This window comes from Peromyscus maniculatus, chromosome 12 (genome assembly GCF_049852395.1).
Source record: "Peromyscus maniculatus bairdii isolate BWxNUB_F1_BW_parent chromosome 12, HU_Pman_BW_mat_3.1, whole genome shotgun sequence".
Classification (NCBI taxonomy): domain Eukaryota; kingdom Metazoa; phylum Chordata; class Mammalia; order Rodentia; family Cricetidae; genus Peromyscus; species Peromyscus maniculatus.
Window position 1 is genome coordinate 23602760 of NC_134863.1, and position 24482 is coordinate 23627241.

The following is a 24482-nucleotide window of genomic DNA, read 5'->3' on the forward strand; positions in this document are numbered from 1 at the left end:
TGAAGTTCATTTTGGGTTCTAATTTTTTGAGACATGGCCTTGTGTAGCCAGCTCAGGTTGCCTTTAAACTCATGTAGTCAAAGATGACTTTAAATTTCTGCTGATTATAGGCATGTGTTAACCACACCAGGACTATGAGGTGCTGGGGATGGAAGCCAGGGCTTCTTGCATGCTGGGCAAGCTCTACGAACTGAGTTTTACTATGAGCCATGAGTTTTTAAGTTTTGGTTTAGATGGCTCAGAGGTGGTTCTTCCAGAGGTCCTCAGTTCAATTCCCAGCAACCACATGGTGGCTCACAACCATCTGTAATGAGATCTGGTGCCCTCTTCTGGCCTGCAGGGATACATGCCATAACACTGTGTACATGATAAATAAATCTTTAAAAAGACTTAATTTATGGTGTGTGTGTGTGTACACGCACGCTCATGCAGAAAAGGAGAGTGGGTCCCATGGAGCAGGAGTTAGAGCTGGCTGTGAGCTGACCCATGTGGTGCTGGAACTGAACAAAGCAGCACTTGCTTTCAACTGCTGAGCTGTCTATTTTGTAGTTTTGTTTTCCTTTTAACTTAGTACTTTCTTTTTTTCTTTCTTTCTTTCTTTCTTTTTTGGTTTTTTTGAGACAGGCTTTCTCTGTGTAGCCCTGGCTGTCCTGGGACCTGCTCTGTAGACCAGGCTCATAGAGATCCGCCTGCCTTTGCCTCCTGAGTACTGGGATTAAAGGTCTATGCCCCCACTACCGGCTGACTTAGTGATAGCATAGTTTATAAAAAGTTGCTTTGATGTGGGGTGAGAGACTTTTGGACTCTCTATCTTATCTTCTAATCATTAATGTGGGACATTGTTTTGGTTATATGCTGGACAGGCTCACCATATGTAAGTCAGTTAAAACTGTTACACTGAAAGAATTATTTAAAATCTCCATTTTCAGTTGGCCATGGTGATACATGTCTTTAAATCCCAGCTCTAAGACAGGTGGTCAGCCTTGTCTACATAGTGAGTTCTAGGACAGAGAGAGACCCTATCTCAAAAAGCAAAACAACATCAACAAAATTCCATTTTCTATGATGTGCATGAGTAATTTGATACTTTTTTTTTAAGTTTTAGAACATTTTTCTAAGAGAAGGTGACATTTCAATTAATACATTCTAAATCTTATGTAAAATACTTAAAAATTGAATATAGGCTCTCTACAAGGGTAGCAGAAGAACTTTGTCCTGTGTAATCATGGGAACACTTCAGAAATTTACAGTCTATGTTTAGTGTTTATGATTCTATGTGTGCATCCATTAAGATAGAATTTTTAAATCTTAGGGTGTAGAACTTATGTAGGGGCTGGGACTGTAGGTAGATAGAGCACTTGCCTAGCATTTTTTTCCCTCCTAAGACATGGTCTCACCATATAGCTCTGGCTGTCCTAGAACTCACTATGTGGAACTCACTATGTGGATCAGTCTGGTCTTGAACTCGTTGATCTTGAACTCACAGAGATGTGTCCACTTCTGCCTCACAAATACTGAGATAAAAGGTATGTGACAACATGAGGCCCTCTCTACAAAGAAAAGAATTTACAGCCAGGCAGTGGTGGCTCACACCGTTAATCCCAGCACTCATAGGCAGGTGGATCTCTGAGTTCAAGGCCAGCCTGGTCTATAGAGCGAGTTCCAGGACAGCCAGGGCTACACAGAGAAACCCTATAAATCTTCATCTGGTCTCTCTTACCTAGTTCTGATTTTCTTATTTGTATAATAAGATGATTGGGTCATAACTTGAAAGACTTGACTTTTTTGTTTGTTTATTTTGAGAGCAGAACATGAACTTTACCGACTGAGCTATTTTGTTTTTTGAGATGAGGGGTCTTGCTTTGTAGCTCAGTCTGGCCAAGAACTTGGAGTGATCCTCATGCCCCAGGTGCTGGGATTACAAGGGTGCTGCTACCACACTAGGCCTTGACTTAAAAGTGTAAAAATATATTTCCCTTTTTCTTTCTTTCTTCTTTTTCTTTTAGACAGTGTTTATCTGTAGTGTTGGAGCCTGTTCTAGAACTCACTCTGTAGACTAGGCTAGCCTTGAACTCACAGAGAACCACCTGGCTTTGCCTCCCGAGTACTGGAATTAAAGGCGTGTGCCACCACTGCCAGGCTTCTTTTTTTTTTTTTTTTTTTTAATGATTTTTTTTGTTTTGTTTTTTGAGACAGGGTTTTTCTATGTAGCTCTGACTGCTTTTTGAAAGGACATGGGTTCAATTCCCAGCACCCATGTTGTGGCTCATAACTGTCTATAACTCCAGTTTCAAGGCATCTGACACTCCTCTGGTCACATGGTGCACAAACTTACATTGTAGGGAAAATATACATATACATAAAAGAAAACAAAATAAAAAAAGAAATGCTTATATGAGGAATATCTTGAGAATTTTCAGAATTAATGTTTTAATTTTTTTAACCAATTCTGTTTTTCTTCTACAGCCCCTAAAAGACGAAGGCCTGCACGTTCAATATTTGATGGTTTCCGAGATTTTCAAACTGAAACTAGTAGGTATTTGTGAACCAGTCTGACGACTTCCTCTTCCACTTCCTTTCTCTTAAAATGAAAAAGATGATTAGTATTAGTTCTAATTACTGTGAGGATTCACCGTGTTTAAAAGGTGAAATTATAGAGACATTAAGATTTGGGTAAAGATACTGGCTGTGAAGCCTGAGTTTGATCCCTCAGACCCACGTGATGAGAAGAGAGAAACTGACTCCTGCAAGTTGTACTTGGACTCCACATGTGTACCATGACATACATGTATACACACACTGTCCTCATTTGGTTACTATCACTGTGACGAAACACCATGACCAAAAAGCAACTCGGGGAGGAAAGGGTTTATTTTGCTCATGACTGAAGGAAGTCAGGACAGGAACTCAAACAGGGCAGGAACCTGGGGGTAGGAGCTGATGCAGAGGCCACGTTGTGGTGCTGCTTACTGGCTTGCTCCTCGTGGCTTGTTTAGCCTGCTTTCTTATAGCACCCAGGACCACCAGCCCAGGGGTGGCACCACCCACAATGGGCTAGGCCATCCCCCTACAGCAGTGTTTGTCAAGATGAGGGACACAACTGTTTTGCAGGGGTGGTCAAGTGACACTTTCACTGGGGTCACATATCAGATCTCCTGCTTATCAGATATTTGCATTACAATTCATAACAATAGTAAATCATGGTTATGAAGAAGCAGTGAAATAATTGTATAGTTTGGGGGTTATCACAACATGAGTAACTGTATTAAAGGGTCACAGCATTAGGAAGGTTGAGAACCACTGCCCTACAGGCCTGCCTGTAGCCAGCCTAGTGGTTATGGAGTCATTTTCTTAATTGAGTCTCCTTCCTCTTTGATGACTCTAGCTTGTCAAATTGACATACTAGTCAGCACAGTTCATACCTTTCTATGGTGCAGCTCAGAAGTATCTTGGCCTCACACTTTTAAAGATTTCTAAAGAAAGGACATTTTTTGTTTATTTGGAGGGGGGGTGTATAAGCCATGATGTTCATGTGTCCTCTATCAAGAGGACAGCTTATTGGAATTGATTCTGTCCTTCCATATACAAGTACCCTGACTTACTGAGCCATCTAGCTGGCCCAGGACAGTTACTTTTAGATAATACATAGGAAATGCTTTGGTCTGTGTCTAGTTTTGTAACTTATTTATCTGTGCCCCTTTAGGGCACAGATAGGTTCTGTAACTTTGGAGAAAGTTGAAAGAGAAGGCTTGAGTTTTCAAAGGAATCTGTGCTCTTCTAGTAGATGGGGACAGCAGTGTCCATATCCTCTACTTCAGGAGTCATTCAAAATGGGAACTAGCTACAATGGATTGGTTAGGGTCACTGTTAGAACTAGAGAAATGGTTCTGAAAGCTGTCTTCTGGGTTGCTTATGAATATGTGAAGGAATTTATTTTGGTGTGTGTGTGTGTGTGTGTGTGTGCACGCGTGTGTGTTTTGTGGGGACAGACAGGGCCTTGAATATTCTATGCATGACTGTTTGTAACTAATTTAATTTTCTACTTTTATCCTCTGGCTAGTAACCACCACCAAATTCTAAATTTTTTTTTTCTCACTTCTTTGTATTTTTTCAGTCATTAACTTTTTGTGTTTGAGACCAATCACACTATTCAATAACTCTTTCAGTCAATATAAGGCCTTTTGTTTATTATGTAATTTAACATTTCTATTTTATGGCTAATTAAAACATTTCCATCCTTCTGTATTGTAGTTAGGCAAGAACAGGAATTAAGAAATGGAGGAGCAATAGATAAGAAACTAACAACCCTTGCAGATCTGTTCCGGCCCCCAATCGACTTGATGCACAAAGGCAGCTTTGAAACAGTAAGTTGTTGAAGATTCTGTACTGTAACTATAAACTGGTTTACAGTTTGTGTCCTGTCCCCCCCCCCCCTTTTTTTTTGAGACAAGGCCTTACCATGTGGCCTGAACATATTATATAGACCATGCTGGCCTCAAAATCACAGAGATGGGTCTGCCTCTGCTTCCTCTGTGTCCACTATGCCTTTCTTTTTTTTTCTTTTTTTTTTTTTTTTTTTGGTTTTTTTGGTTTTTCGAGACAGGGTTTCTCTGTGTAGCTTTGCGCCTTTCCTGGAGCTCACTTGGTAGCCCAGGCTGGCCTCGAACTCACAGAGATCCGCCTGCCTCTGCCTCCCGAGTGCTGGGATTAAAGGCGTGCGCCACCAACGCCCGGCTGCCTTTCATTTTTTAATTTTACTTTTCTTTTCCTTTTATAGAGAATTGGTATCTTAACTATTTCTGCATAATAAACTTAAGAGTTACACTGACTTATATTTTTACGGCAGTAAATGAAGTTTTTTTTTTTTTTTTAAGATTTATTTATTTATTATGTATACAGCATGTATGACCAGAAGAGGGCACCAGACCTTATTACAGATGGTTGTGAGCCACCATGTGGTTGCTGGGAATTGAACTCAGGACCTCTGGAAAAGCAGTCAGTGCTCTTAACCTCTAAGCCATTTCTCCAGCCCCCATGAAGTTTATTTTTAACAACAGTGTATGAGATTGTTTATTTTGAGAGCCTTTGATTAGCCTTGTGTGGCATCAGTGTAAAATCTTTTACCACTTTGAAAGCTTCTTTTTAAAAACTTAGTTTTGAAATTGCCTGGTGGCAGTGGCACATGCCTTTCATCCCAGCACTCAGGAGGCAGAGCCAGGTGGATTTCTGTGAGTTCAAGGTCAGCCTGGGATACAGAGTGAGTTCCAGGACAGGCACCAAAACTATACAGAGAAACCCTGTCTTGAAAAAAAAAAAAAAAAAAAAATTAGTTTTGAAAATGTGTGTATCTTTTACTACTGCTGGGTATGTAATGTTATATTTATTAACCATGTATAAATTATTTGTATTCATCTTTTGCCTATGTTGTTGTCTCTTCATTTGCAGTTTCGCTTAGATTTAATTTACAGGAAGTCTCAAAATATTAAATGGAAAGTTCCCGAAATAAAAATTGATATGTTTTAAGTTATGCACTGTTTTAAGTAGCGTAATGAAATCTCACCATCCACTCAGGACAGTGTATCTATATAATATCTATTACCTACCTGTTTATTTATTTCTATTTTTATTTTTTTAAGATTTATTTATTATGTATACAGTGTTCTGCCTGCATGTGTCCTTGCAGGCCAGAAGAGGGCACCAGATCTCATAGATGGTGGTGAGCCACCATGTGGTTGCTGGGAATTGAACTCAGGACCCCTGGAAGAGTAGCCAGTGCTGTTAACAGCTGAGCCATCTCTCCAGCCCTACGTACCTGTTTATTATTTAGCTAACTGATCTGGGGTAAAATAAATTGATCAACTTGCTGGGGTGGTGGTAGTGCACACCTAGCACTAGGAAGGAGGAGGCAGGTGGATCGCTGAGTTCAAGGCCAGTCTGATCTACAGAGTGAGTTTTGGGTCACCTGGGACTACACAGAGAAACCTTGTCTTGGAAAAAACAAAAAACATTGATCAACTTATAATATCTTCATTTTATTTATTTAGTTTTTTTTTTTTGTTTGTTTGTTTGTTTTTGTTTTGTTTTGAGACAGGGTCTCACTATGTAGCTCTGGCTGTTTTGGAACTCATTATGTAGACCAGACTGACTCTGAAATTAAAGGTGTACACCACCACACCCAACTCAATTTGTAACATCTTAAATGCTTTGTGTTTCCTTCATTGTGACCCCCAACTTAACTAGTGATATTGGTAATTGGGTATATCACAGGCAGATTGCGAAGTGTTTCCTTTAAGTAAAAGGGTGATAAGTCTTGGTCTGTAGTAAGAATGAACTATCCATGAAATTGTGAAGAAGGAAATTTTTTTTTTTACTAGTTTTGCTGTCATATCTGACGTTCTTTGTAAAAGTTCAGTCTTGGTGGGGCAGTGCTTGGTTAGAGTGGACAATGCATTAAACTTGTGTATATTTGTTATTTGTGGTTTCACACATGTACTGGGAATGTTGGAAATAGGTCTGAATCAAATTGCAGAATATATTCTCCCCCTGGTTCTTCCTAGCTTTATCTTTCCTAAACCCAGATGGAAACTTCCTGGGGCAGGTTTACTTGACTGTCTGTTAACTTTTAGGCAAAGCAAGGGGAATATGTTCCCTTCTCACCACAGCGAAAACAACTGTCATTGAGAAAACAGCAATAGGGGCTGGAGAGACGGCTTAGCAGTTAAGAGTGTTTGCCGCTCTTGCCGAGGATCCGGGTTCAGTTCCTAGCACTCACATGGTGGCTCACAACTGCAGTTCTAGGGGATCTGGTGCCCTCTTCTGGTCTCTACAGATAGCAGGCATGCACATAAACTCACAAACACGCACTCACATAAAAATAAATAAGCCTTTAAAAACAAACAGGTAAAAATTAAAACAAAACTATCCCGTTGTCAAGATACTTGGAAAATCCAGAGAGGATTTGCTGAGGGGTAAGACTGTGTCACTGAAAGTGGGTAGCACCATTTCTTTTAGGTGGGGTTCCAGCAGCCAGCTTAAAGCCAGCATTCCGCTTTCTCTGCTTTATAGACTACTGAAGTTCTCTACAGGAGCAGAATCAAGACTATTGTGCATATGATTATAAAAAAAAAAAGAGGGATTTATTAGGTTGCCTTAATGATACTGGCTGGTAGTTAGTTCAGCAGTGGCCGCCTGTATACTTGAGCTGCCCAATCTAAGGAGCTGGGTGCTTCAGCCATCCCATCTGGTGCTTAAGGCCTAGAAACTTCCTGGAGAGCTGGAGTCTGACAATGGCAATGACCACATGTGCACATTGAGAAGGAAAGGGGCTTGCAAGTGTGTACGTAATTACTTCCTCCAATTTTCATTCATCCAGTGGCTGGTGCAGGCTAACTTCTGAGTGGGCCTTTTCTCCCAGTCACTATCCTAAAGGTCTGTGCTCTGTAAAGTGTAATTTCACCAGTCCTGATTTCTCCTAATCCACTCATTGATAGCTCTCAAGGATTAGGTATATGCAAAATAATAATGTATAAATACTAAAAGCTCTAGATGAAAGATTTATTACTTATGTGTATGTATGTGCACATGAATGCATGTGCATGAAGTTGCCCTCAGAGGCCGGAAGAGGAATCAGATCCTTTGGAACTATGAGCCACTGAGCATAGTTCCTGGGAACCAAACTCCATTTCTCTGCAAGAGTGTCAAGTACTTTTAACTCTAGCTATAACTCGAGCCTCTAAATATCATTTTAAAAATATTCTTATTAATTATTTGATAATTTATTTTTTTCTTTCTTTTTTTGGCAGCAGTTTGAGACAGAGTCTCTCTATATAGCCTTAGATGTCTGCCTACCCATGCTGGGATTAAAGGTGTGCACCACTCATACCCTCTTTGAATTTGTTACAGTGTATTTTAATCATATTCATTCCCTGTTCTCGTAACTCCTCCCAGATTCACATCTCTGACCTGGGAAGGTTGACTCCCTCTCAACCTTTTTTGTTTGTTTTTTGTTTTTCGAGACAGGGTTTCTCTCTGTAATAACTCTGGCTGTCTTGGAACTCTCTTTGTAGACCAGGGTGGCCTTGAACTCACAGAGATCCACCTGCCTCTGCCTCCCAAGTGCTGGGATGGAAGGCGTGTGCCACCACCGCCTGGCCCCTCAACTTCTGTAGCCTCTGTCCCTGCCTTGTCTAAAACCATTGAGACTAATTTGCACTACCCTTATACTGATGGTTCAGGGGACATCCACTGGAGCATGTTCATTCCTACAGGGATGACACTCTTAAGATGGACTCTCTCTGTCCTAGAAGCCGTCATCTGTCAGTAGCTCCTCATTTGGGTGTGGGGGTTCGTGTCCCTTTCTCCATCCTCCATGCTGGAATGTTGACTGGCTTGGTTTTGTATAGGCCTTGTGTAGGCACTCAGAGCTGTTGAGTCCTGTCACGGTCAGGAAGACACTGTTGCAATCTGGTCCTCTCCAATTTCTGGTTCTTCAAATTCTTCACCTTCTTTCATGATGGTTGCTGAGCCTGGGGCTATTGGGGCTGTGCACTCCTGACACTTTCCTCTGCACTTGGACCACTTGTGAGTTTATGCATTAACCATTGTCCTCTGCACAAAGAAGTGGTGAGTCATCGATGTCCATTTTAAAAGAATGCTTAGTGTTCACATGGAAAGGACAACACCTGAATGCTGGACTACACCAGGGACTAAATAGAAACTTTTTGTTTGTTTTGTTTTTCAAGTCAGGGTTTCTCTGTGTGGCTCTGGTTGCCCTGGAACTGGCTCTGTAGACCAGGCTGGCCTCGAACTAGGAGATTCGCCTGCCGCAGTGCTGGGATTAAAGGTGTGATCCACCACTGCCTGGTTTGAAACTATTTTTTAAAAATATTTAACCTTATTCTTACAGGCCAAAGAGTGTGGCCAGATGCAAAATAAGTGGCTGATGATAAACATTCAGAATGTACAAGACTTTGCATGCCAGTGCCTCAATCGTGACGTGTGGAGCAATGAAGCTGTGAAGAATATTATCCGTGAACATTTCATTTTCTGGCAGGTGAGAAGGACAGTTAATTAAAAACTTTGTAATATTATCTATCTATCTATCTATCTATCTATCTATCTATCTATCTATCTATCTATCTATCTATCTATCTATCTATCTAATCTGGGGTGGTTTTCGAGACAGGGTTTCTCTGTGTAGTCCTGGCTGTCCTGGAACTTGTTTTGTAGACCAAGCTGGCCTTGAACTCAGAGAACAGCCTGCCTCTGCTTCCTGAGTACTGGGATTAAAGTTATGCACTGTCACCACCTGGCGTGGTGTGTGTGTGTGTGTGTGTGTGTGTGTGTGTGTGTGTGTGTGTGGTGTGGTGTGGTGTGGTGTAGCATGTTGTGAAGGAGGAATGGGTTTATAAACTGGGAAAAGTGAATTCATTTATAACATGGTTCCCTGTAATGGTTAAATAATAAGGATAAGGGCAGCAGTGAAGAACTAATAGAAGGAGCAAAATGAATGGAGTCATGTGGTACTTAGGCTGCAGGAGCATCTTGAAAGTCTACAGCTGGATAGTTCAGTAGAAAACAGTGTAAGCCCGAGCAGGTTACATTTTTCTAGAAATACCATCTGAAAAGGTTCAAAGGAAACAGGTGAAATGAACATAATAATATTTCTTTAAATCAATAGATGATATAACATTAACATTTAATGTCATGATCTGTGTGTATGTTGAAGTCTCAATGATATGGTATGTATTTCATGTTTATTGCATGAATTAGTCAATTTCTAATGTTTAATAGCCATGCAAGGTGAATAGCCATGTGGAAAACATCTTAGAACGTTGGAGAAATGTTGTTCAAATCTTAGATGGTCTTTTAATAAAAAACCCAAAGCCAGATATCAGGGTGAAAGCTGAAAGATCAGAGAAGCAGAGCAGCCAGCCACTAGTTCTTACCTCTACGAAATCTTCAGTCTAAAGAGAGTGAGTTCCTGTTTCCTCAAGCCTTGTATACCTTTTTCTGCCCAGACATCACTACTTGGGATTGTGTGTGCTTCCTAGTACTAGGATTAAAGGTGTGTGCCACCACTGCCTGGCTTTGTTTTCTCTCCTAGACTAAGTCAATCTCATGTAGTCCAGGGTGGCTTTGAACTCACAGAGATCCAGAAGGATCGCTTCCTGACCTCTGTGTCTAATCTAGTGGCTGGCTCTGTCTGATCCTCAGGCACATGTATTAGGATACACCATGTATCACCACAGAGAAACATTAAAACTGTGTTTTAGCTTGAGTTTGTTACTCTTTGACATTGTGTTCTTGGCTTAGTGTTCCTGAGCGTTCCAGTTGTGATATCTTTTTGTGTAAATTATCTAGTTAAAAGTAGGTAGCCTACCTTCACTTTCCCTTTTGTTTCTTTCTTTTTGTTTGGTTGGGTTTTGTTGGAGAGGCTTGCTACTGGGGATTTAACCTAGGGCCTCCTGCAAGCTAGGCAAGTGCTCCACCATTAAGCTAATCTCCATCCTCCTTTTTAGTTTTTGTTGTTGTTGTTTTCTTTTTATTTTTAAGACTTTTTTTAAGATTTATTTTATTTATTATGTATACAGTGTTCTGTCTGCATGTATGCCTGCACTACAGGCCAGAAGAGGGCACCAGATCTCATTATAGATGGTTATGAGCCACCATGTGTTGCTGGGAATTGAACTCAGGACCTCTGGAACAACAGCCAGGGCTCTTAACCACTGAGCCATCTCTCTAGCCCTGTTGTTTATTTATTATGTATACAGCCCCTGTAACTTTTTAAAAACTAGAAATTGAGGGGCTGGAGAGATGGCTCAGTGGTTAAGAGCACTGGGTGTTCTTCCAGACGTCCTGAGTTCAATTTCCAGCAACCACATGGTGGCTCACAACCATCTGTAATGAGATCTGGTGCCCTCTTCTGGCCCGCAGGCAGAACACTGTATGCAAAATAAATAAAAATAAAAAATTACAGAAAATAGCCAGGCAGTGGTGGCACACGCCATTAATCTCAGCACTTGGGAGGCAGAGGCAGGTGGATCTCTTGAGTTTAAGGACAGCCTGGTCTACAGAGCGAGATCCAGTACAGCCAGAGCTACATAGTGAGACCCTGTCTCAAAAATAAACCAAATCAACCAAACAGAAAACCCATCGATGGACAGATACTTGAAAAGGAAGAGTTAGTACCTCTTCTGAACTGAGAAGGGAGGAAGAATAGGTTGGTGTGTTCATAATGAGTTTTCAGAAGGGGCTGAGAATAGGATGTAAGTCTATACCCGTTCTTCCCCTTTCACATGGGAATGAGAGCCTAACATGTTTATCAAAAGCTTATATGGAGAATCTATTGCTGTTAGTAGATAACATCGCAGTCAACCTTTTTTAAAGAGGCTTTTTATATCACTGGCTTAACAGGTTTATCACGACAGTGAGGAAGGTCAGAGATACATACAGTTTTATAAACTAGGGGATTTCCCCTATGTTTCCATCTTGGACCCCCGGACAGGTAAGTTACATCAAATTACAGCCTTAAACCTATTATTTTTTTTCCACATACCTAAATAGTTGATTAATATTTAACTGGATCTGGTTTTAGCAATGTAATAGTTAAGGAAAGTTCTTTTGTTTATTACCATTATGATTGTGTAAACATCCTTGAATGTGTATATTTAGGGAATCTATTTCTAGCAACTTGAGGGGTAACAGCATTTTGTGTTTGAACAGAGGAAAATGGGTGCGATCATCTCTTCCTAAGGGTTTCCTTAGGTTTTCTATTATTAAATTGTTCAGATTATTTTAAGTACTAGTTGTATTCCTCTAGAACACTGGAGGGTGGGCTGGTTTCATTATTAATTATATTTTATTTAAATTTTGCTTTGTTTGAATTTCCTCTTCCTAAATGGCTGTAAGTGGTACCAGCAGATAATTTTCCTGTCATGATGGGTAGGAATCTATCAATGAGTTTTAATTGATGTTGTCGGTAGGTTATGATGATACTGTGTGACTTCAGCAAGTGAGGGATGGGGATATGAATTTGTAGCAAATTTTAATTATGCATATTGCAATTATTTAATGAGCATGGTTAGACTAATTATTGATTTCTATGTTTACATGTCCTGATTTTTTTTTTTTTAGGTCAGAAGCTTGTAGAGTGGCACCAATTAGATGTATCTTCTTTCTTGGACCAAGTAACAGGGTTTCTGGGTGAACATGGGCAACTGGATGGACTTTCTAGCAGCCCTCCCAAAAAATGTGCTCGATCAGTAAGTATAAGTGATGGGCGACTGAATGTACTTGTGTGTCAGCATCTTATATAAAATGTTTGCTGTTAGCCGGGCGGTGGTGGCGCACGCCTTTAATCCCAGCACTCGGGAGGCAGAGCCAGGCGGATCTCTGTGAGTTCGAGGCCAGCCTGGGCTACCAAGTGAGTCCCAGGAAAGGCGCAAAGCTACACAGAGAAACCCTGTCTCGAAAAACCCAAAAAAAAAAAAAAAAAAAAAAAAAAAAAATGTTTGCTGTTAAAGTAGTACTTAGAATAATGTAAGTAGTGAACAGTTAAGAGTTTCTGGCTGTACTTCTTAGATACTTTTTTTTTTTTTGATAGTTTTCTACAGAAGAATTTCATCTACTCAATGAAATCATAAGATATGTATATAACCCCCACATACATACACAATTAGAGAATAAAAATGAGACCTAAAAAAGAAAAGAAAGGAAAACTATAAATATGTAGAGCAGGAGAATTGATGTGGCCAGGCTGCTGGTAGAGGCATCTTCTTCCTAGGGCAGCTCTGGGAGGGCTTCTCATGCCAGACTGAAGTAGCAGTGGTCGTAAGGTTTTTACTTGGGATAGTATTTGGCATTATTACTGGTTAGATAGCTTTAGGTCCTGGGGTTCTGGCTCTCCCAGAGGTTTTTGGTTTTTTTTTTCCCCCTCAAGACAGGTGCCTGTTCTGGATCTCACTCTGTAGACCAGGCTGGCCACTGGCCTTGAACTCACAGAGATCCGCCTGGCTTTGCCTCCTGAGTGCTAGGATTAAAGGCGTGTGCCACCACCGCCTGGCTCCCAGTTTATTTTGCACTTAATCTCTATAATATGTTATGCAGACATCTTTGCTAATTGACATCACTATTAGTTTCAAGTAAAAGGCATAAGGCAGCCTCACTTTGGTTATAATTGCTGTTTGCGTTTTGATAGCAATAAGAATAAAATTATGTATCTTTAGAAGTCTATATTGTATAGTGATTAAAAAATAGTTATTTTTACAGAGAAACTCTGTCTCGAAAAACCAAAAAAAAATAGTTATTTTAAATTATTATCTAAAATAGTTACCTAAATAAAATTAAATAAATGAAACTTACGTTTTGGGCCTTTCACATTTCCTTACAAATTTTAGAACCAGCTTGGTTTTTTTTTTTTTTTTTTTTTGAGACAGGGTAGCTTTGCACCTTTCCTGGAACTTGCTTTGGAGACCAGGCTGGCCTTGAACTCACAGAGATCCGCCTGGCTCTGCCTCCCTAGTGCTGGGATTAAAGGCATGCGCCACCACCGCCCAGCTCAGCTTGTTATTTAATACAAGAAAAAGTGCTAGAATTTGAATTGGAATTGCACTGGTTCTGTGGACGTCTATTCATTGAATCTTGAGGTCTAGTAGTATGGAATAAATCTCCCTATTTCTGTGTCTTTAATTTCTCCCAGCAGTGTTTTCTTGTTTTTTTGTACTGACTTTAGAGTGCAACCTCAGTAAACACATTTATTAATTTGAATAGCTGTTATGACACATCTTGCTGCTAGCTGATATATACATATGCATGTATATATGTATGTATGTATGTATGTATGTGTATATATGTATGTAGATAGAGTTTTATATTTTTATTCATTTATTTATTTTTGTGATCCAAACTGACTTATAGAAGCTTAGGAGAGAAATCATTTACAGGAGCATTGGCGCCTTACCAGTGGCTACACCCTGTTCCCAGTGACCATTAACTGCTTATCTTAGAGTTACCTTAGAGAGGTTGAGTCCTTGTGAGTTCTTCCCATGGCAGGTTGTGGTGGGTCACTTTGTACAGGATTTATATAGGTGATCACAGCCACTGCATTTAGGAGTTCAGTTTTGTCATGCCCAGAAAATACTGTCCCACATCCCTCCACCCCATCCTTCCCATCTTACATTCTTCCTGTCTTTTCTTCTACAATGTTCCCTGAACCCTGGAGAGGCTTCTATGAGTGCTGTAGTCCCATTTATGGCTGAACATTTAACACTTATTCTCCATATTTTAACCACTTAGGAGTCTTTGCAGAAAGAAGCTTCTGTAACTAAAGCAGCAGAAGCACTAATCTGGCTGTTTAAGCCACTCAGTGCTCCTTCCCTGGCTCTTGGAGGCTTGTCTCACTGCTAGAAGTTCCTCTGTCTGGTTATATAGTTGCTTTTTTAATTTGTGTGTGTGATATGTGTGCGTGTATGTTCCTGTGTATGGGCCGTGTGGGTGTGGCTATGTAAGTCCAAGTTTGACATCAGGATCCTTACTCAGTTGTCTTCCTTGCCCTCTTCCTTATTCATTGAGGCAGGGTCTCAGTTGAACCCAAGGCTCATAAATATGGCTAGTCTGGTTACAGTTTGTTATGGAAATCAGTCCCCTGTCTCTGCCTACAGAATGTTGGAATCATAGCCCGGCTGCTACACCCACTGAGCATTTATAAGGGTACTGGGGATCTAAGCAATGGTCTTCAAGCTTTTGAAGTAAGCTCTTTAACTATTGATTGCCCTTTTAGTATATATATTTTATTAAGATGTACTTTATCAAGTTACTGAGGTTTCCTCCTTATTTTAGAGACAGGTTATGATCTTGTCCAGCTGGGCTCAGACTCAATATGTAGACGAGGATATCCTTGCATTTCTGATACTTCTGCCTCCATCTCCTACCTGTATTCCTTTTAGTCTTAGTTTGCAGGGTGTCACAGGTCTGTGGTCCCAGCACTCAGGAGGACTACTGCAAGTTTGAGGACAGTCAGAGCTAGCTAATGAATTCTGTTCTAGTTCAGGCTACAGAGTGAGACCTATCTCAAAACAAGTCGTAGACAAAACAAGCAGATCAATACTATAGTGCAAGTCGTACATGGACTTTCTTAGACTTTTTTTTTATTTAAAAAAATTTTTAGTTTTTATTCTATGTATATAAATGTTTTGCCTGTATGTGTGTGTATGTCCTACATATGTGAACTGCCCTCAGAGGCCACAAGAAAGTGTTGGATCCCCTGGAACTGAAGTTATGAATGGTCATGAGCCATGATGTGCGGTCTTAGGAAGTAAACCCATGTCCTCTGCAAGAGCAGCAGATGGGGGGCTGGAGAGATGGCTCAGTGGTTAACAGCACACTGGCTCTTCTTCCAGAAGACCTGGGTTCAATTCCCAGCACCCACATGGCAGCTCACAACTGTCTGTAACTCCAAGATCTGACACTTTCATACAGACATACATATAGCCAAAACATCAATGCACATAAAATAAAGATAACTAAATTACTTTTAAAAACATTTTTTTAAAAAAGCAGCAGGTAGGCCTGGAAGGATGGATTAGTGGGAGCATGTACTATTCTTCCAGAGGAACTGAGTTCAGGTCCAAGTACCCATATCAGGTGGCTCATAGCCAGCTCCAAGTCTGGTGTCTGAGCACCTAATGTGCATATACCCCTTACAATATACATCATTAAAATAATAAAAATAAAACTCTAAAAAGAGTAGCAGGTTCTCTTAATCTGAACCAACTCTCCAGCCCCCGATGTTTTTGTTTATCACCATCTTTTGGGTTCTGTAAGTAAGGAGTCTCAGGGAAGAGTGAGGGTTGGATAGGAACCTGGTGCTGTCTGCTGTCTTCCTGCTGTGCAGTCAGTGTTACTGCAAATCCAATCACTTAGCTAGTGCATGTACCATAAATAAGTCTGCCTGCTTCATGTGAATGGTGAATTAGACTTCAGTTAATTTTTGTTTATTTTTCAGGACAAGTTTCTCTATTGTGTAGCTCTGGCTGTCCAAGAACTCACTCTGTAGGCCAGGCTGGCCTTGAACTCACAGAGATCCACCTGCCTCTGCCTCCCAAGTGCTGGGATTAAAGGTGTGCACCACCATGCCTGGTTAATTTTTAAAAAATTATTAAATGGCGGTAGGAAAAGGATTGAGAGTTCCAAGACCATCCTGAGCCACATAGTGTGATTTGGGCCAAGCCGGACTATATAAAACTCTCTGTTAAAAAAAAAAACACACAGAGGCCGGGCGGTGGTGGCGCACGCCTTTAATCCCAGCACTCGGGAGGCAGAGCCAGGCGGATCTCTGTGAGTTCGAGGCCAGCCTGGGCTACCAAGTGAGTCCCAGGAAAGGCGCAAAGCTACACAGAGAAACCCTGTCTCGGAAAAAAAAAAAAAAACAGGGCTGGAGAGATGACTCCGTGAATAAGAGCACTTTCTTCACTTGTAGAAAACCCTAGTGTAGTTCCCTGCACCCACATGGGACAGCTCACAACTACCTGTAGCCCCAGTTCCAGGGGATTCCCTGTCTTCTTCTAGACTCCGTAGATGCCAGGCATGCACATGGTATACATGCATAATTAAGTTCCATTCAGGTGGTCCATATTTTGTGACTCTTAAAAAATGAGCATGCCTTTAATCCCAGCACTCGGGAGGCAGAGCCAGGCAGATCTCTGTGAGTTCAAGACCAGCCTGGTCTACAGAGCGAGATCCAGGACAGGCACCAAAACTACATAGAGAAACCATGCCTCAAAAAACTGAATGAATGAAAAAGAGAGAGAGAGGGAGAGGGAGAGGGAGAGGGAGAGGGAGAGGGAGAGGGAGAGGGAGAGAGAGAGAGAGAGAGAGAGAGAGAGAGAGAGAAAGAGAGAGAGAAAGAGAAAGAGAAAGAAAGTAAAAAATGAAATCTGTGTGACTGGGCAGTGGTGACACAGGCCTTTAATCCTAGCACTTGGGAGGCAGAGACTGGCCGATCTCTGAGTTTAAGGCCAGCCTGGTCTACATGGCGAGTTCTAGCCAGGGCTACACAGAGAAACCGTGTCTTGAAAAACCAAAAAAAAAAAAAAAAAAAAAAGGTGTGGGGGTGGGGGGACTGTGATGTTCAAAACTTTTACAAGAAAATATTAGAAATTTGCATATCTTTGTCATATGGTTGAGTAGTTAAAGAGACTTTCTACCAGCCTTGACAACCTGAGTCTAATCTCTAGAACCCACATGGTGGAAGGAGAGAACAGACTCCTGAAAGTTGTCCTCTGATTTACATGTGTACACACTGGCTGTGCAGCCATACACATACATACACACAATATAAATAAAAGAAATTTGTATTTCTCATCATAATGAAATTTTTCATTATAATTACTAAGCTTTCCAGAATTTAATCTATGCACATATACCCCGAATGTTTTCCCTTTGTTTTTGTTTGTTTGTTTGTTTTTGAGAAAAGATCTCACTGTATAGTGCATGCTGGAAGTCAAACTTGCAAGCTTCCTGTCTTAACCTCCCAAGTGTTAAATCTTGGGAGGATTGGTGTGGCATACACCACCATGTCATATTTTGGTGATGGTATTTTCTTGTTTTGAATGCTAAGAATCATTGCATTTAATGATAAGCAAAGGAGATGACTTCTGATGTTTAATCATTTTAAAGAATAGTAGTTTAGCTTTATATTTAAAACTTCAGTTCTTTTTCTAAACAAAAAATAAGCTATTTTCTTGGCTTTGTTCATTTTGATGCCAAAAATGCCTGGGCTTAAAACACCAGTGTACTAGGTACTATGAGATCTTTGTGTTGTTTATTTGTGTTTCAAACGGTGTCTCATTGTGTAGTATAGGCTAGCCTCAGACTTTGAGCAGCCCCCCACCTCCGCTTCATGAATTATAGGTATGTGCTACTATATCCAACTTAATGGATATTTAGCCTTTTTTTTTTCCTTTAAAATATGTATTCCAACTTGGCTTTCTAATATTAACTCCTGATCCCATATTGTACAAGAAATAGATTCTGCTTCGACAGAAAATCATAGTGACATGTTGACTAGTATGTTATTTATATCTTGTTTGAGTGAGTGGTTTTGGGTTTAACTGTATTCTTTCCACCTGTGTTTTGACTATCCCTCATAGGAGAGCCTCATAGATGCCAGTGAAGACAGCCAGTTAGAAGCTGCCATCAGAGCTTCCTTGCAGGAGACACATTTCGACTCAGCCCAGGCAAAACAGGATAGCCGCTCAGATGAAGAATCTGAATCAGAACTTTTTTCTGGCAGTGAGGAATTCATTTCGGTTTGTGGTTCTGATGAAGAAGAAGAGGTAGAGAATCTTGCTAAGTCCAGAAAGTCTCCTCATAAAGATCTGGGGCATAGGAAAGAGGAGAACAGAAGGCCGCTGACTGAGCCTCCAGCCAGAACTGAGCCCGGCACAGCCACAAACCATCAAGGATTGCCAGCCATGGATCCTGAGGTCTTGGAGATGTCACCTGAAAAGTCAGATGGAATGGTGGAGGGGATCGATGTAAATGGTGGGTTCCACTATAGACCTGCTTTACTTCCTAAACTTGAATGTGCTGAATGGCTTGCTCTAGTTAATCTCCTATATTAAACACCTGTGTGTGTGTAACTCTTCCTTAGGACCAAAAGCACAGCTGATGCTTCGGTACCCAGATGGGAAAAGGGAGCAGATAACTCTGCCAGAGCAAGCTAAGCTGCTGGTAAGTTTATCTCACTGAAACATTTGGTTGAAGCCAAGAAACTGATGGTGGTGCTAGAGATTAACCCTCTCCCCTCCCTAGAGAATGCAGACAGTGGGAGTCAGGTAGGCGTCGCTCGACTCTGACAGAGATGTGGGATATCTGGTGTCTAACTCCAAACCTCGTTGTCAGGAGTCTTAGCTTTTTGTGGGGAGGGGCTGTTGCACAAATCCTAATTGGTCTTATTAATAAAAACCCGGAGACAGATACTGGGGTAAACACTGAAAGATCAGAGGAAACAAGCCACAACCACTTCTCGCCTCACCAGCTCCTCAGCTGGAAGGGGAAGATCCTGTCTCCACGAATCCTCAGACTGAATGCCCGAGTCCTCAGCCAAAAAGGACTGAGTGCCTATCTCCTCCCATCTTATGTGCCTTTCTCCACCTAGCCATATCAGTTCCTGTCTCAACCTTCCAAGTGCTGGAACTAATGGCATGTGTGCTTCCCATGTACTGGGAGCAAAAGCATGAGATCCCAAGTGCTGGGATTAAAGGTGTGTGCCACCACTCTCTGGCCTCTATGTTTAATCTAGTGGCTGGCTCTGTCCATTGATCTCCAGGCAAATTTTTGTACAAACGAAATATCACCACATTCCTCCTTTATTGTCTAAAATAGTAAAAGAAGATTATAACTAATGTAAGAAAAACTATGTACAATAAATACAATAATTATATACCGTATACAGGTAAGAATTACAGTAACAATGTCCAGTCCATTAACATTTGACAAATTCAGAGAAAATGCTCCATTATTTATCCTATTTTGGTGAGTCCAAAGTGTACCTAATTCACTTTCTATCCTAACTTGTATTACCAACTGAAAAGTTATCTTTTGATGTCTTCCAAATTTATATACTTTCCACCTCTTTAGTGAGTTTCTTTTCTGAATTTGTTAACAAGGAAAACTAAAACTATCTAGTCTTCAACTCCCATCAGATACCCCAGAAGGAAATAATATTAACTGAGTAAACAAGAGGTGCAAACAAGCAACTTCCAAATGACAGAAATATCTGGCTGCCTGGACAATCACCCAAGGCTCCTTTGCAATGTTAGGGCATCCATCTTTGGCCTACAGGCCTAGAATATCTGACAGACTTATCTGTGAAGCAGAATTTTCTGAAGGACTGTCCTACCTTGTCTTGGCAAAGTTCTGCAGTCCTTTCTTTTGTATCCTGTTTGTCCCATTTGGACAGCATACTGTCAGCAGTTGAGGCAAGGGCATCTTATTGCCTAGTGGTTAACTTTTGCCACAAACAAAGTAAACTCCATAGGGAGTTTATTCGATGCCCATCATCTTCTCTGAAGTAGATGGTACTGCCAGGAGCAGACATGTCTCATTGTCATATACAAAAAAAAAGAATCTATGTTATTAAAAAACCTTAAATGCCATATTCTGTAGATCTCTGAAGTGTTTGAAGATGACCTGTCTTATCTAAAATATCTCTCTTTGACCTTGAAACATACCTAATATGTATAGGTACAATACCTTGAACAAGAGTAGAAATATGTATATAGTATGTTTCAACAAAAATAATCTCAACTTTGTATCAATGTACACAATTTGTATACAATATACAAAAATCCAATCCAGTGTAAAATATTTAAAACTAGTAGTTGCTTTTTAAAAGTAGATTCAATAGTCTACCTTTTTATCTTATGAGGGGGGTGGTTGTGGTTTTTTACTTGGTTTTTGCTTTTGTTTTGACACAGGACGTCACTGTGTAACCCTGGCTAGTCTGGAACTCAAAGATTTGCCTACCTCAGCTTCCCAAATGCTGGAATTAAGGCTGTGGTAGTTTTTGAGGTGGGGTGTCACTTCATAGCCCACGCTAGCCTGGAACTCAAAACAGTCTTTCTGCTTAGCCTCCAAAGTGCTGCCATATAAGCATGAGCTACCATGTCTGTCTTATTTTTAATTAGTTTATTTTTTCCTCATTCTTTTAGGCAAGTCACAGGCCAACCAAGGCTTTTCAGATCTGTGTTTGTGTGGAATACACTGAGTTCTAGAAAAGAAGTGGTGCATTTATCTGAAGACTATAGTGGGGATCTTGGGTTTCTTAGTAGCTGTTACTACAAAGTAGTTAAGAACCAAGGTTCTTCTGTATCTCTTCTGTGGTCTTGTGATTTTTTTTCTTGTGATTCTCTATTTTATTCCATTTCCTTCTTTGTTTACCTGTAAGTTTTGTTTACTTACTGATTTGCACATGACATCACTGTCATGGTGCTTTTTATGGCCTAACTGCTGGAAAAGGAAATTGGTCTAACTAGCGGAGCTTAACCTGTGGGTAGCCCCTCCCCCTAGCCCCACTTTGGTCAGGTACCTATACCTGGCCTGTCACTATGACTGGAGTTAGTCACTCTCCTCATTTCTGCAACAAAATACCTGACAGAAACGACTTAGGGAGGAAAAGGTTCTTCTGGCTCATGGTTTCCACGAAATGTCTTCCCAGCAGAGCGGGATAGTCATGACAGTGAGAGCATGGCAGTGAGGGGAGCTAGACCAGCCAGAGGGGTGGATAGGACCTTCAGAGGCCTGCCTGTGGTGACCTACTCTGCCAGTCAGGCCCCACCTCCTAAAAGCTCAGAACATGAGCCTTTGGGGACATTGAAATTGAAACCAGACAGCTGAAGATGCTTAGGTTGAAGACAGAGACAAGAGGAGGTTGCTGGCTGGTGCCCGACTACCAAGCTGCTACTGTTTAAAATGGGACAGAGGCAAGAGAAGGAACAAATATGATAGGTGCGCTTTTTCTCCACCCTTCTAGTTCTGTTAGCCAACTTTGGTATAGAAATGTTAAGTGGAAAATTCCAGAATCAATTCATAAGCTTTAAATCACATACCACTCTGAATAGCACAATGAAACCTCCTATCATCCTACCCTATCACCTTTATCCCTTTATCCAGGATAGCCAGGCTATGTGTATGCTTAAGAGGCAATAGCCATCTTAGTTACCAAGTGAATGTTATAGTTACCACAGGGTTTCTGGTCAAGGAACTTCAGAAACTTTTAAAATCTATATTTAAAAAAAAAAAAATTTTTTTTTGATGGGCTTGGTGGTGCATACCTTTAATCCCAGTACTCGGGAGGCAGAGGCAGGTGGATCTCTTGAGTTTAAGGCCAGCCTGGTCTATAGAGTGACTCCGAGGACAGCCAGAGCTACATAGAGAAACCCTGTCTTAGGGATATATATACATACACACACACTTTAAATGTGAGTATGTGTAATTTTGCAGCTTTTTAGTGACTCTTAGTTACTGATGGTCCCGAAGCTTAAAAGAAGTAATGCTAGCATTTATACATACATATATAAATGTTTTTGTTTTTTTTTTTTAGCTGAGGATCGAACCCAGGGCCTTGCACTTGCTAGGCAAGCGCTCTCTCTACCACTGAGCTAAATCCCCAACCCTTAGTTGTAGCATGAATCTTAAAAAGTTCTTATTAATAAAATCAAACCTTAGGCCAGTTATTGGGGTGAAATGCTGGAAGATCAGAGAGACAGAACAAGCCACAGCTTCCTCACCTGGCCAATTCCTCAGGTGGTTCTGTTTCCTCAGACTGGAAGCCTCTGTGTCCTCATATCCGAATGGCTCTCAGCTGAACTGTGCTGCTAGAAGCCTGAAAGCTTAACCAGGCCAAATGCTTAACCAGCCAAAATGCTTCTAGTTTCTGGTCCTCACGCCTTATATACCTTTCTGCTTTCTACCATCACTTCCTGGGATTAAAGGCATGAGTCACCATGCCTAGTTGTTTCCAATGTGGCCTTGAACTCACAGAGATCCAGAGGGATTTCTGTCTCTGGAATGCTAGAATTAAAGGTGTGAGTGCCACCATTTTCTAGCCTTTGTATCTAGTGGCTGTTCTGTCTCTGACCCCAGATAAGTTTGTTAGGGTGCACAATATTTTGGGGAACACAATACCACCACACATAGTGTTTTATTATTAGTTGTTGTCAATATACAGAGGTCTGTACTATCTATATCATTAGATATCTACCGGGGGTCATGGTACGTATTTCCTAGGGACAAGGGTTACTACTGTGTAGACCACTCTTTGGAGAAGTTCAGTTGCAAAACTCAGTAGAAAACTAGACAGTAGGTAAAGGGAAAAGGTGACTGGAGAAAACTGGGCATGTTTTTCTGATGAGAGAGCATTTGTAGAGAAGGAAGTGTTGAAATTGTAATAGACAGTTCTGTGGTCATGGTTGATCGTAGACAGAATGAAAGGACATGTTCCCTGATAAAGAAGAAAAACAGTACTATATTTTATAAATATTGACTAGGTTTATTTATTAGGAAGATAGCAGTGACTCTTTTTTAGTATCACATACTAGCCCTAAGTTACTGGATATGGATTTATCTTTCTTATCCAAAGAGCTTTGATTATCTGAATAACTTACTTTATCTAATATGATAAAAATTGAGTACTCTTATAAATTTGTCAGCATGGTGTTATTTCCAGCTAACACTTTTGTCTTACTCTTGTTTTTCATAGGCTTTGGTGAAGCATGTTCAATCTAAAGGATATCCAAATGAACGTTTTGAACTTCTTACCAACTTCCCTCGGAGGAAGCTCTCTCATCTGGACTATGACATTACCTTACAAGAGGCGGGCCTCTGTCCTCAAGAGACTGTCTTTGTACAGGAAAGAAATTAACACCATGGCCTGACCTCTCTCAGCTTACCCCTTTTTCCCTTTTCCTGTGAGGTACCATGTCACTAAGTATGCATTTTGGCTCATAGGACTATAAAGCCAAAGCTGGGCAAGCAAGTCACCTGCCTTTCCTTTATTTCTTTCTGTCACCTGTAATTAGTCTTTTTCCTGCTAATCTCTTTCTCCTCTCTCTCTCTGATTTTCTTCTTTTTTTTTTTTTTTTTCGAGACAGGGTTTCTCTGTGTAGCTTTGCGCCTTGCCTGGAACTCGCTTTGGAGACCAGGCTGGCCTCGAACTCAGAGATCCGCCTGGCTCTGCCTCCCGAGTGCTGGGATTAAAGGCGTGAGCCACCACCGCCCGGCTCTGATTTTCTTCTTTTTCTCACTTTGTTTCTTTCTGACCAAATGGAAGTGTAAAGATAAGAATAAGATCTTTCCTGGTACTGGCAGCAGGAAATGTGTGTTTTAATAAGTGGTCTCTTGTGTGGCACCTTTTTGGGATCTAGTGATGTTAACCCTAGACTCTTTTGACAAAGAATGGCTAGAATCAGAATTAAAAACAACCTCCATTTTCGTAAGCCCCCATTTTTGGTAGAGAAAAAAAAATTCTCTTTAACATGCATTTTAATTTTCATGTAGGAAGATCTCTTGAAATATCCAGGCTTTTGTTTATGTGGGGAAAGCATCCCTTATACTATTACTCATTATATTTTTAAATTTCCCTCAAGGATTCCCATCTTCCAGTTACAAGAGTTATTTCCATGTGTGTTATTGGCAGAATGAGTGCTCAGTGTATTGTGTGTATCACAGGGTAGCTTTCAGTGTCCTAGCCTGAGACAGTTTTCTCTGTTATTACTCTATTAGTTACATTCCTCTTTTCAGTCCTAGGATGAACCTTTAATGACCATCTGGTGTCTGCTCTAGGAAGGTGCTTGCTGGTTTTGCCTGCACAGCAAACTAGTTCCTTTGGCTCCATTGTCTGAGTCTATAGTGTTCTGTAGGAAGGCAGGTGTTCAATAATCATGTAGTGCAATGGCTTATAATTGTAACTATGGTTATTG

At 40.8% G+C, this 24482-nt stretch overlaps 1 protein-coding gene across 5 annotated transcripts in view; it reads left to right on the plus strand.

Moving 5' to 3' along the window:
- The window catches only part of Ubxn7 (UBX domain protein 7), a 61444-nt gene extending 37905 nt beyond the window's left edge, over positions 1-23539 (plus strand). For all 5 annotated transcript variants that reach the window (XM_006974509.4, XM_042259179.2, XM_042259180.2 and 2 more), the window contains 8 exons: positions 2467-2532; positions 4252-4364; positions 8906-9052; positions 11416-11506; positions 12136-12263; positions 18150-18543; positions 18653-18732; positions 23264-23539. In XM_006974509.4, the coding sequence (XP_006974571.1) occupies positions 2467-2532; positions 4252-4364; positions 8906-9052; positions 11416-11506; positions 12136-12263; positions 18150-18543; positions 18653-18732; positions 23264-23425 (1181 nt within the window). In that variant the 3' untranslated portion in view covers positions 23426-23539. The remainder of the gene's footprint in view (positions 1-2466; positions 2533-4251; positions 4365-8905; positions 9053-11415; positions 11507-12135; positions 12264-18149; positions 18544-18652; positions 18733-23263) is intronic.
- Positions 23540-24482: the final 943 nt, after the last annotated feature.